At 40.6% G+C, this 13512-nt stretch overlaps 1 protein-coding gene across 1 annotated transcript in view; it reads left to right on the forward strand.

Annotated features, from left to right (window-relative positions):
* CLVS1 (clavesin 1) overlaps positions 1–13512 on the forward strand; it is a 179483-nt gene that overhangs the window by 8073 nt on the left and 157898 nt on the right. Inside the window, exon 2 of the mRNA XM_004484324.4 lies at positions 7088–7710. Within this exon, the coding sequence (XP_004484381.1) occupies positions 7256–7710 (455 nt within the window). The 5' untranslated portion in view covers positions 7088–7255. The remainder of the gene's footprint in view (positions 1–7087; positions 7711–13512) is intronic.

Raw genomic sequence — 13512 nt, forward strand, 5'->3', positions numbered from 1 at the left:
TGAACTATTTAAAAAAATTTTAAAACCTTTTATTGTAGTAACAAATATGCAACCTAAAATTGTCCGTTTTAACCACTTTCAATTGTACAATTCAGTGGCACTAATTGCATTCGCAATATTATACTACCATCACCAAAATCCATTACCCCAACTTTTTCATGACCTCAAACAGAAGCTCTGCACCATGAAGCAATGACTTCCTCTTCCCTCCAGCTCCCCCAGTCCCTGGTAACCTATAATCTACTATTTGTCTCTAAGAAAATTTGTTCTTCTAGGTATTTCATATGAGAGACACTATACGATACTTGTCTTTTTGAGTTCAGCTTTTTTTCCACTCAATATCATGTCTTTAGGGTTCATTCGTGTTGTAGCAGGTATCAGAACTTCATTCCTTTTTACATCTGAATAATATTCGTTGTGTGTATATAATATTTTGGATTTCCTCATCATCTATTGATGGACCCTTGGGTTGCTTCTCCTTTCGGCTGGTGTGAATAATACTACCACAAAAAATGTTGTACAATTATCTATTTGAATCCCTGTTGCCCATTTTTTGGACTATATTTCAAGAAGAGGGATTTCCAGGTCACATAATAATTCTATATTCAAGTCTCTGAGGAATGATTAAACTGATTTCCGCAGAGGCTGCACTCTCTTACAATGCCACCAGTGTGTATAATTTCTCTGCACCCTCATCAACACTTTTCATTTTCTGTTTTTTAAATAATAGCCATCCTAGTGGGTGTGAAGTAGTATCTCACTGTGGTTTTGACTTACTTTTCCTCAATGACCAATGATGTTGTTCAGTTTTTTCATGTGTTTATTGGCCATTTGTAGATCTTTGAAGAAATGCCTATTCAAGTCCTTTGCCCATTTTTTATTGGATTATATATCTTTTTGTTGTTGATTTGTAGCAGTTCTTTATATATTCTGGATACTCAACAGATAAGGGGTTGCAATTATTTTTTCCTATCCGAAAGTTGTCTTTTCACTTTCTGATAGTGTCCTTTGGTGTACAAACATTTTTAACTTTGTCCAAATCTATTTTATCTATTTTTCTTTTTGTTACTTGTGGTTTTGGTGTCATACCTAAGAAATCATGGCTAAATCCAAGGTTATGAAGGTTGTCCCTGTGTTTTCTTCTGGAAGTTTTATGGTTTTAGCTATTATGAGCTTGGAATCTATGGATGACATGATTTCAAGTATCACACAACATGGAGACTTTTCCTTTATGCTCTTGATGTATTTACAGTTAATTTTGTATATGGTGTGAGGTAGGGGTCCAGCTTCATTCTTTGCAATTGGATATCCAGTTTCCCCAGCACCATTTTGTGAAGTGACCATTCCTTCCCCAATTAATAGACTTTGTATCCTTGTAAAAAATTAGTTTGCCATATATGTATGGGTTGATTTCTGAAGCCTCATTTTTATTCCATTGATCTATATGTCTATCTTCATGCCAGTAACACACTGTTTTGAGATCTGTGGCTTTGTAGTAAATTTTGAAGTTGGAAAGTATGAGACCTCTAACTTTGTTCTGTGAATAGGACCTTTGAATGTATTACTAGTTAAGGTGTGGCCAAAGTTAATGAGGGTGGGCTTAAACAGATATGGATGAAGTACTTATAAGAAAAGGAAATTGGAAATGGAAAGAGGAAACCAAAGGAGGAAACACATAAAGACATGTCCCCATGTGATGGAGGATTGCCAGAAAGCTACAGACTTTGGAGAAAACATGTCCTTGATGACATCTTCCAAAATTGTGACCTGATAAACTCCTGTTATTTAAGCCAAATAGTGTGTTATTTGTCATAACAGCCATGGCAAACTAAGATAGGCTCATAGAAAAGTAAATCTGGAAAGGATTTTAGGGGAAGAGAGTGAAGTTCTGAGAAGAAAGAACTCTTCTCTCTTGCTTGCTTGAAATGACTTGCTAAAAGCCAGGTAGCTAATATTAGTAAATACTAGAATGTCTTTGCTACACACTAGAGGCAGATGAGCATAGTAGTAAAGAGCATGGCATTTGGAGAAAGATTACTTGGATTTGAGTCCAGTTTTGCCTCTTACTAGGTGTGGTTCCTTGGGCAAATCATTAATCTCTCTGTGCCTCAGTTTCACCATCTGTAAAATAGAGATAATATACTCATTTAATACAGTTCTTCTATGGATTAGATATTGGCTTAGTTTCTGATGGCTTCTGTAACAAAGGACCACAAATTGGATGGCTTAAAACAACAGAAATTCATTGCCTTGCAGTTAAGAGGCTAAAAGTCTGAAACCAAGGTGTTGGCAGGGCCATGCTCCCTCTGACACCTGCAGAAGAGAATCCTTCCTGGCCTCTTCTAGCTTCTGGCGGTCATCCACGATCTTTGGGGACCCTTGCTTGTGGCAGCCTCACACCAATCTCGGCCTCCAGGTTCACATACTCTTCCCCTCACTGTGCCTTTCCCTTTGAATCTTCAAATGGCTTTATCTGTTTTCCCTCTGTCTATGTATCTACATTCCCTTTTCTTAGAATAATTCAATAATTCATATTGAATTATGTCCCACCCTCAGCCATTTTGGCCTTATCTTACCCTATCACAACTACAAAGATACTAATTCCAAATAAAGTTACATTCACAGGACTGGGAGTTGCACATACCTTTTTGAGGGACACAATTCAATCTATACAATATTGTAATATATAGAAAGAGGTTATGCAAGTGGCTTGACACAGAATAACCTCAGCTTTAATAAATAATAAATTACAACTATTATTATTATTAATACCACCAGGACAGGAACCTGCTTGCACTTCTTCATGTGATACTAAGTCTGATTTGCTCTTTTATACTTGTTTGACCAATTGAGAAAAGTTTAATAAGAATCAAATCCTTCATGTAAACAAAGGATTACATGATACCCAATCAGTTAAAAATGTGGCATCCTAAACATAGGAGATTGCCTGATATGTGGTTGAGAGTATAATGTTGAGAAAACGTTTTCAAAAATGTAATAAGGAAGGCTACCTGTTTAAGATGCTTAAAGGGGAGAATCTGACACAGGACAGGCTTCCAGGGAGTGTGCGAGTGCTCATTTTGTCATAGTGGGTTGTATCATTGGATGGAGACCCATACAATGAGAGTGAAGGTATACCCACATTCTGGGGAGGACTGATGTTCTTAAATAGAGGGAATTGTATCTCTCAAGAGAAATGGTGGCTCCCAATGCGTTAGGGCAGTTGAGCATGTCAAGCCCTCGACATTGTTGCAAGTATCTCTGAACATGGCCCTTCAAGCAATGAAGAGTGATTGTCACTGTGGGCCCTGAGGGGAGGGGGAAAGAGGTATTGAATAGATGGAATCAGTGCAACTCTGGGGCACTGGAAGTGTTCCACAAGATTATGCAAGGATGGATATAGGACATGTTAAATTACTCCAGAAATGTGTGGGGGCCTAAAGAACATTCTTGTATAGCACCGCTTTTCAGTGCCCTAAATATTATCAGTTGAAATTGTTATATAAGTAGTGGTCTATTCTGACATCTGAAATGAAGGCTAAACCCTTAACAGGAGATACTTATTTCATTCTAAATATGAGAACTTAGTGACCCAGGATTGGGTATTCTCTCCCAGAAACTTCTACTCTATGCTGAGCACAGAGTAAAGATATAGAGAGAACCAAATTTATTTCAGATAGCATAGATTGGAGGCATAGCTATGTGTGGAAGCAGGCCATGAAAAATGAAATCTCAGCTCTCTGCTTGAACCCATGGCAATTTATCTTGGAAACATTGTTGAATTCCCTGAACTGTAAGGTAAGTCACTTGCTCCAAGCAGCTTTAAATCTTCTGTGGTAGAATGAGCCTCGCTGTGCCTTGCACTCTTATTGCTTTGCTCCATGACTTGGAACTGTGACAATTACCCAGCAGCCTTCAGGAAGGCAATGATTTGAAAATACAATGTGTCCAGGCAATGTTTTTCTAGGGGAAAAAGAAATTTGTAGATGAGAGAGGAAATTAAAAGTCTGCTGTATCTTCCTCATTTAAGGGGAAAAATTCTGGAGGTAGCCAAGTAGAGGGAGAAACCCCACTTACTCTTCACTAATTCCAAAAAACGTTTGACTACTTTGTTTAGTCAGCTTTCTCTCTGTATTTATTTGGAACCTACTGTGTGGCAGGTACTGCTCTAGGCACTCAGGATACAGCAGTGAACACAACAGAATCCCTCTGCTCATGGCATAGTGCTCTTGTGCCAGGCACTGTATTTGATGATACACAGGTGAACTTGTCTGCAAGGAGTTCAGACTAAAGAGGGGAAGAAAAAATGGCAATGAAATGTGAACTGTGGGGACACATATGAGGGGGCCTAAATATGGCTTCTGAAGGTCAGGACAAGGCTTCCTAGAGAGGGCGAACTTGAGGCCAAATGCCGAAGGGTAAAGTGGAATTAATCAGCAGCCATTCTAGGCAGAGACGGCAGCTTTAGCCAAGGCCAACAGAGACGAGAAGGAACAGCAGTTGCTCTGTGTGGCTGTATGGCCAGAGAGGTAAATCTGGAGAGAAGGAGATGGATCCATGATGAAGAGTCTTGGAAACCATAACACACAGTTTTATATTTATCTTAGAACAATGGGAGGCTATTGATTGATTTAATCAAGGAGTGATACAAGCAGCTTTCAACTGCCATACCGACAATGGATTTGAAAGGGTCAAGGTTGGCAGCCAGGGTACCAGCTAGAAGGAAGCCGCAGGAGTAAACAGAAGAGATAAAGTGGCCTGAACAGAGAGAGTAAAACTGGGGATTAAAAGAGGCAGACAGATTTAAGAAATACTGTGGAAGCCATTGCCTGGATGTGGGTGGTAGAGAGAGGCCAGAACGGCTGACTCCCATGCCTCTAGCATGGGGATCCGCAAGGAAAATGATACCATAGACTAAGAGACAGAGGTGGAGGAACAAATCCAGGATGAGCAATTATGATTAGTTCAATTTGGAACATATTGAGTTTGGGATCTTTATGGGACATCTAATTTCAGGAGGCAGTTGGATGAGTAGACTGAAGATCAGGAGAGAGAGAGGGATCAAAGTTATCTGCATATAGACAATCAAATCATGGGGTAGGGACCTGGAAACAGACCAGCACTGAAGTGATGAACGCAGAAAGAGGAAGACTGCGTAGGCATGGCCAAAATGCTGGGAGAAAAATCAGGGCATTTAGAGTCACAGAGAAGAACAGGAGAATGGGTGAGAGACAGTTTTTAGAAAGATGAAGTAGTCAACGTCTAATCTTGAATGGGTACTGAAATTCGTCCGTTGGATGTAGCAGCAAAGAGGGCATTCACTGGTGGAATGCCTGTCTGTCTGGTTTTGCTTGGAACTGTCCCAGTTTATGTCTGTCATTCCAGCACTGTTATTGTCCCCTGGTGTTTAAGCTTGGACATTCAATTATGTGATCTTTCCTGTTATTGAGGACTTTGGCCACAGCAGTTTCAGCAGCATGTCAAGGATAGATTGCAGTGGATGTAGGGTCACTTGGAGGAGGAAGACATCAAATGAGGCCATTTCTTTTGATGGGTCTTTGGTGAGACTATTAGAGAGGGAATTTTAACATCAGATGGACATTGAATTGGTGGATTTTTAAGCTTCTTGCAATCCTAGAAATCTAAGATTGTATATCATAATCCTGTTTTTCTTTTACTATTCTGAGTACTTAAAATCAGTGAGAAGCAAGATTGTTCTATTTCTTGTTTTCATATGCTAGAGAGTGCTACCTTCCTAAAAAATATTTTTACAAAGCCAATATTTTATAAATAAAATTATTTTTATTATTCTGCTGTATTGAAAATGAATGCCCATTTTTTGAACTGTTCTTTCTCTCCCCCAAGATCTGAAAGGCATTATAAAGCAGATATATGTGAGTTGATTGTCTCCCTTTAAAAATTACTGCTAGTCTTCAACCAAACAGGATAATTATTTTGCCTTTTAGGTTATTTTAAGTGATAAAAATTTATCAATAATAATTAGACAGAGAGTGAATATTCTGTCTCTTATTTCAGATAATGTGACCTACAAAGCTAGGGGGAAAAATCCATGCTTCCATGTTTATTTACACCAGTGTCTCTTCTAATTTTTCCAGGTTAGACCAAATCAATGTCTGAAAGAGTTTAAGCATTTATATTTAAAATAGGGAAGGCACAAATAATATGGATATGTCTCTAGATACCATGTAGGTGTAGAAATTTTAAGAGGCAAATCCCAGGGGATTAGAACACTCATTATCATAAGCTAAACATTATCTCTGGAAAACAGAAAAATCACATTGACTGTTTTTTTGTTTGTTTGTTTTTGTTTTGTTTGTTTTTTATGGGCCAGGACAGGTGCAATAAAATTGACTGGTTTTAGATCCTCGTAGGGAGCCAAACAAGAATTTCAAGTCCATTTGCCTTTCCTGCAGAAGAGTGACAAACAAATAGTACGGCCATTTTTTAATGTCCACACATGCGCATACTTTTTCATTGCTACTGAATTGGATTTTTGAATATCAAACTTTGGTCCATACTTGTGCCCAGACTCACCCCTGTTAGAAGACAGCTTTGAGTAATTAGATACCTGTGGAGTTAGGATAGGGTGACATTTAATGGTCCCATTGTATTGCTAAAATGCAAAGGGCTACCTTAAAAAAATTTTTTTTAAGGTGAAGGAAGAGTATTTCTGTGAAAGATACTTGTTAATGGGAAGCAATAAATTAAAGTAGCCATAATTTCTCTGTCATACCTAGAACTGTGCCTTCCCCATAAAGCGGGCTGTAAAGACAGGATGTTAGAGTAATTAAGACAAGAGTAATCTATTGCTCATCTCACCAGATACCACTATGTTAATGAGTTAATGCAACTAAAAAGTTCCCAGACATGTTTAAAATATTTGCATGTTATGCATTCATTCACATTGTCAATTTCTAAGACAGTGTACCATTTATTCTTTGAATATCTGATCTAATCAGAACCCATGGCAAAACAGACTGCTTTTCTAACTAAGCTCCATTTGATTTACCCAGACTTTCTTTGTATCATCTCTGCTTTGTTTCTCTTGTGTGCCTTTGTTTTGCAGGAAGCAATGGCCTCCATTTTGCTTCCCTTTTGGATGGCAACCACCACGTGAATGTCCTCCTGCTTTCCAGGAACAGAAAGAAGACCCTCTATTTGTTTTGTTCGGCAGCCACCTGGTAGGGAAAAACTACTGTTGAATGGGCCACGGTTTCAGCAGACCATCAGGTGAATGGGACCGGCCTCTCTTCTTTCCAAATACCAGAAGTTAAGCACTTGGAAAGGAGATCTGGACGAGATGACCCACTTACAGGCTGGACTCAGTCCAGAGACTATAGAGAAAGCACGCCTGGAACTGAATGAAAACCCAGATGTTTTACATCAGGAGATTCAGCAGGTCAGGGACATGATCATCACCAGGCCTGACATTGGGTTTTTACGTACAGATGATGCCTTCATCCTGAGGTTCCTCCGAGCCAGAAAGTTTCACCAAGCAGATGCCTTTAGACTCCTGGCCCAGTACTTCCAGTACCGCCAGCTAAACCTGGACATGTTCAAAAACTTCAAGGCGGACGATCCTGGCATAAAGAGGGCTCTGATTGATGGATTTCCTGGAGTGCTGGAAAGCCGCGATCACTATGGCAGGAAGATCCTTCTGCTGTTTGCAGCCAATTGGGATCAGAGTAGGTAAATGTAGATAGTGTCTTTACTTGGTTTTTCTTTCTATAAGCATAGTCATTGCATGTTGGGAGCCATATGGTTCAACCGGAAGACGGCTTTCACTTATTAAAATATTTTTTTCACTCACGCAAAGTAAGTATTAAGACCGTAGGTTTAGTGTCATTAAAAGGCAATTTCAGATTTGCTGCAGTGTTTTGGAACACCAGAATCATAGTGTTGGACTTGTAAGAGACCTTAGAAGCTGCAATTCTATTCATCGAAGTGGGTCATTTATTGTAATAAAATTGAAAGCTGGTGGTACTAAAAGAATCATATATTCTTAGGGTTCTCATCATTACCAACAACAATAATGGAAACAGGTTCAATAGGTGGCTTTACATCAAGGGTTCTCAACACATATAATAATTTCTTGGATCCTCTCCACGACTTTAATAGCCTATATTTCTTCAGAGTGCCAGGTCGTTCTATCTGAATGCCTGCTAGACATTTCTCCCTGAAAGTTCTATAAAGAACCCCAAACTCAACATGTCCCAAACTGATGCAGCATCGTCCCCACCGTGCCTGCTCTCCCATCCATTCAGTCTCTCAAACTCGAAATCTAGGCGCTATCCTGGCTGCTCCGGGCTTTAGTCCTCACAGCCAATGAAGTGCCAAGTCCTACCCTTTCCTTCTTAAAAAATCTCTCAGACCTCTTGACTTGTCTTGGTATTGCCCAATGCTATTGCCATAGCTTAGGTTGTCATTACTTCTCACCTATGTCACTGCAGCAGCCTCCTGATGGGCAACCCTGCCTCTTAGCTCGTCTCTTCTGAGACGGTCTAGTCTGCACCGTGGCAGACCCTGATTAAATTCTTCAATGACCTGCAAAGCTCCCAAGTCAAGTCAGTCTTCATGGTCTCCCTTCACCGTCTCCTGCTCTGCTTCATCCTCTCTCCTTCTTCATGTTCTTTGGTTCAGTCAGATTGAAGTGTAAGCCTTGCCTTGCATAGTTATGGTTCTTTTTTTTAAAAAAGATTTATTTCCACCCCCCCCAGTTGTCTGCTCTCTGTGTCCCATTTGCTATGTGTTCTTCTGTGACTGCTTCTGTCCTTATCAGTGGCACCAGAAATCTGTGTTTCTTTTTGTTGCATCATCTTGTGTCAACTTTCCACATGTGCAGTGTCCTGGGCAGGCTGCACTTTCTTTCATGCTGGGCAGCTCTCCTTACAGGGCGCCCTCCTTGCATGTGGGGCTCCCCTACGCGGGGGACACCCCTGTGTGGCAGGGCACTCCTTGCACGCATCAGCACTGTGCATGGGCCAGCTCCACATGGGTCAAGAAGGCCCGGGGTTTGAACTGTGGACCTCCCATGTGGTATGCAGATGCCCTATCCATTGGGCCAAGTCCACTTCACATAGTTATGGTTCTTAATGTCTCCAAGCCTTTGAAGTTGCCCCTCAGTCTAGAGGAGAAACTATATACCCCCATCTACTGTGTGTATTGAAACTATACACCCCCATCCCAACTCCAACCATCCCAGACATAGTCCACCTACTGATTCATATCCATGTTCATGGTTCTTCAGCAAAGTGGCTTTCATCTACCCCCCGACTCTAACCTTGTTTTAGTAATATACCATTCCTCCACTCATCTTAAAACACAGTCCAAGCGACAGTACCACTGTGATCATAGCTAATATTTTAAAATACTTATCATATATGCTGCTACATATACTCACATACACATACTCATTTATATATATATATCTCAATTAATCTACCTCACAACTTTGCATGATATTATTATCCCTTTCTTACATTTGATAACACACCTATGTAAGAAGCAAAGGGACTTCTCAGTGCCACACAGCTAGTGAAATAGGGAGTAGAATGAGCCTTAGTCATCTGCTTTTATAGATGATCATATTAACCTGGATTTATAGCAATCAAGAGCTTACTTGTGTGCTTCCCACCATGACTACAAGCTCCTTTTGGAAAGAGACTGTGCCTTTTTCACATTTATCTCTTTGGCACATGGTGCAATATTCAATAAATGTTGAGTGATAAAGAATGACTATATTAATTTCCAATACTTCATCTGTGATTTGAGCTTTCAAACAGAGAGTATCATTTAAAATTTTCTTTTACTTGGGGAGACATAGAACTAACTTAAAACATACACCAAAACACCCTCAATATCATTAAAAAGCATTTCTAGGGGACCTTCTCCACTGCCTCGCTTCATTTCTCCTCCTCTCATACACGGCTATTTGATGGCTGGTATATTGGGGTAGGGCAACTTAACCTTGGAAAGGTATTTGAATGCTTGAACGTCTTGAAGCTAGAGTTTGGCCATGTCTGCACCTGGGCTGCATTTCCATGTTTCTGCTTTGTCATTTCATAAGCATTAATGATGAATCTCTCACTACATTGCTCTACTGATTAGAAGGATTTCCAGATTTTTACACAACCCATTCGTCCTTCATTCAAAAAACATTTGTTGAGTATGGACTTTGTGTCAGGGCTTGTACTAAGGTACTGAGGACAGGAATGAAAACACATGGGCCCTGCAGCAAAGAGCCCGTTTTCCGGCAATGGTGCAAACATATACATTGCCGGTTACATATACCATATGAGACACAACACAGGACATCAGTGTTACAATAGAGGAACTGGCTTTCCTCCCCAAAACAGCACATTCACATTTGAGATCTTGAAACAGGAAAATTTTGATCATTCTGGAAAATGACCGTGCTGACTTCATTTATGCTTAGCTGTTGTGTTCTAGAACTTCCCTCAGCTAAAAGAAACCACATAGAACACAAAGAAGTGCGTAAAATACCATATTTTTAAAAAGACTTTGTTCTATATATATATCTCAATACATGCTGCTAAGGACTAGGGCTAAACAAATCTCCAAGAGAATAACCCAAAAGTTTATGATGATGATAACCTTTACTTCTCTGTTCCTCAGTTTCCTCATGTGTAAAATAAGAAGCTTGAACTAGATAATCCCTGAGATGCCCATCCAGTTCTAACAATTCATAAATGTGAGGCTTGATTGGCCTGATCCTATGGATGGAAAGAGATTTTAAAATTCACTTTACAGACTCCTAATTCACTAAGCTTTTTCAAATGCTCTCACTCTCTTTGTCTTTATCTGTTTCATTTTCTCCTTTCCCCTGGCCCATCTCTCTTTCTCTCTCTCTCCATCCCCACCCCCAAAGCCTGTTCTACATGAGGCACTTTTCTTCAAACTATATAATAATATTTGTTCAAATCAATTGGGTTTTAACAAGACGGGGGGAGGATAATAAGGCCATCCCATTGATAGTCAAAAGTCATTAGAAACAAACAGACCCCACTTTGAATTCAGATATTGTCATGTCACTTACTGGTTACTTGACATTGGACAAGTAACCTCTCAGAGCCTCAGTTTCCTCATCTGTAAAGTGGTAATGATGACGATGCCTATCTAATAGTGCAGTTGGGAGGTTTGAAAGAAATGCATTTACGGGACACGCTCATTGCTTGGCACATGGAGAATGCACACAACAAACATTAGCTTCTGGTATTCGTATTATTATGTGACACCGTAGTGCAAAAATAATAGAGCACAGATGCTAAATAAATTAAAAACAGAGACAGGAGTACAATATTCGAAATGGAAGCAGGATGATGAGTGCAATCAGCCTGCTCGCCTGCTCTGAGTCCCTGTTTGTTTTCTCCCCAAACATTCTTCCTGTCACACAGACCCAGCCTACTGGGGCCCAGAGGAGCTGGTACAGTTTTGCAGAGTGATTACTTCCTCCTCACTGGGGGCCTGAGATGACTGGGAAGTGATTTGAATGTCTCCTCTGAAAGGCTGACGGAGATTAAAATGGTCATTAATATTTATTAAAACTGTGTAAATCTCATTCATCTAGACCCAGACACCATGAAGCAGAAGCGCAGCACAGTGAGCGATGGGAAGCACTTACCTTCCAAAGCGGGTGCCGGGCGCACTCCTGCTCGGGTTAGGTGGGGGACCGAGGCCACCTGGGAGGGGCTTTGGAGTGCCTGAGCCTCCTCCAGAAATTGGGCTTCACCAGAGCGTTATCTGACTTTGGAATTTGCTGAGGCCCCAGACCAAACCAACATGAGTTAGAGGAAATCAGCACCCAGGTTTGCTCAGAGTCAGTCAAGTTCACATGTCAGCCCACACCCTTGGCATGAAATAGAGACGGTGCTCAGTGAGCCCTTTGATCTTTCTCACCTAAGCTCATAACAGTTCTGGCAAGAACTCACTACTTGTTCCTTTAAGATCCTACCACAAATACATTTATTTCTTGCTTCTTTCCTAGCCACATCCTCCCCACTGGTCATACACCTTCAAATGCCCTGAAGTTGGAAAGAGAAGTCTGAGCATTGAAAGGCACATTTACTTTTTTCTGATTTTAGCTCAGTTTAAATGAGTAAAATGTGGTCAAGATAGTTTACCTTCTTGAGTTTTGATTTCATTCAGGGAAATGGAGATACTATTTGGCTTGTGGGGCTATTGCAAGGAATAGCCCTAGACTAGGCCTGCTCATGGCCAAGAGGCAAAATAGAATAGCAGTAAAATGCACAAACTCTGGGCCCACAGGGTTACATTCAAATCCCTGCCACCGCCATCCCCAAGCAGCCATGTGAGCCCAAGTGAGTTGCCTACATTCTTACTGCTGCAGTAGTAGCATTTTCTCACCTATAAAATGGCTGCGATGATGGCAGTTGATGAGCGCTAGTTGGTGCTCAAAAATGATGGTTGTTTCGTAAGGAAAAAAAAAAAATCAAATCAGGCCAAAATCTAGGATACTGGGTCACAAGATGTACTCTCTACGGGCAGCAGCATTTGATGCCATTACCAACTTTCTTCTACCTTCAAATGTATAAAAATACAACAGAGTCCCCATGCCACTTGCTCCCAAATCCCCTCCCGACAGCTCAGTGGTGTCTGGGAGACCCTAAGTCTCCTGATCTTAGTGCTCCCACATATTGGGTCGACCCTATTCTCAGGATATAGACAAGAATTTGGGGGGATTCAGATGAGAAAAGCCTTGCATTATACCACAATCACATCCATTAGTGCTGTGTGAAGTCCAGCTGGCCCCTAAGCATCTTAATGGGAAAAAATAATCGGAAATTACATTTCCAAGCCTGAGTATGTAAAATCACACTGAACATTATTTTTGTCAGTGTATGGCTTGTTTCTCACAATTAAAAGCACAGATACCAGTAAGCCAGTTGAAAACAGTTGAAAATTTGGGTTCCTTAAGGAAGACGGGGCATTCTATGGAAGAGTTGAGTTAGGGTAATTTTGCAGAGAGAACAGGAGGCTGGTGAACAACTTGATTACTACCTTCAGGTCTATTGAGTTATTATAAGAAGGTGATGATCCAGTAGGTTTTCTCTTCCCAGAATACAGAACAAGAGACCAAAGTTTTGGGCTGAAGCATGACAAGAATTAGTGACCTGAGCTGAGACCTCTGACTCAGGGCTGGAGCAGAGGCGAGGGGGTGAGGCATTGGCCTTGGGTGTGAGAGTTAAGGGGACACACACAAAACTTAGTAATACAAATAAATAATGTTGCAGCACACTCTTTTAAAAAATCAAGCTCAATGCAAAAAAAATCCTTGATGAACAAATTATCAAAATTTTAAAGAAAGCAGGATCAGTAGTATTGATGTTTTCCTTTGGCCTGAGGCTCCAATGAGGCTCTGATTGTACTGAGACCATCTGATGTATCAGGGGAAGAGTTGTCAACTGGCTCCTGACTGTGCATAACATTACATTGTGTAGTTAAACCTTTCTA

The sequence above is a fragment of the Dasypus novemcinctus genome, chromosome 14 (assembly GCF_030445035.2).
Source record: "Dasypus novemcinctus isolate mDasNov1 chromosome 14, mDasNov1.1.hap2, whole genome shotgun sequence".
Taxonomy (NCBI): domain Eukaryota; kingdom Metazoa; phylum Chordata; class Mammalia; order Cingulata; family Dasypodidae; genus Dasypus; species Dasypus novemcinctus.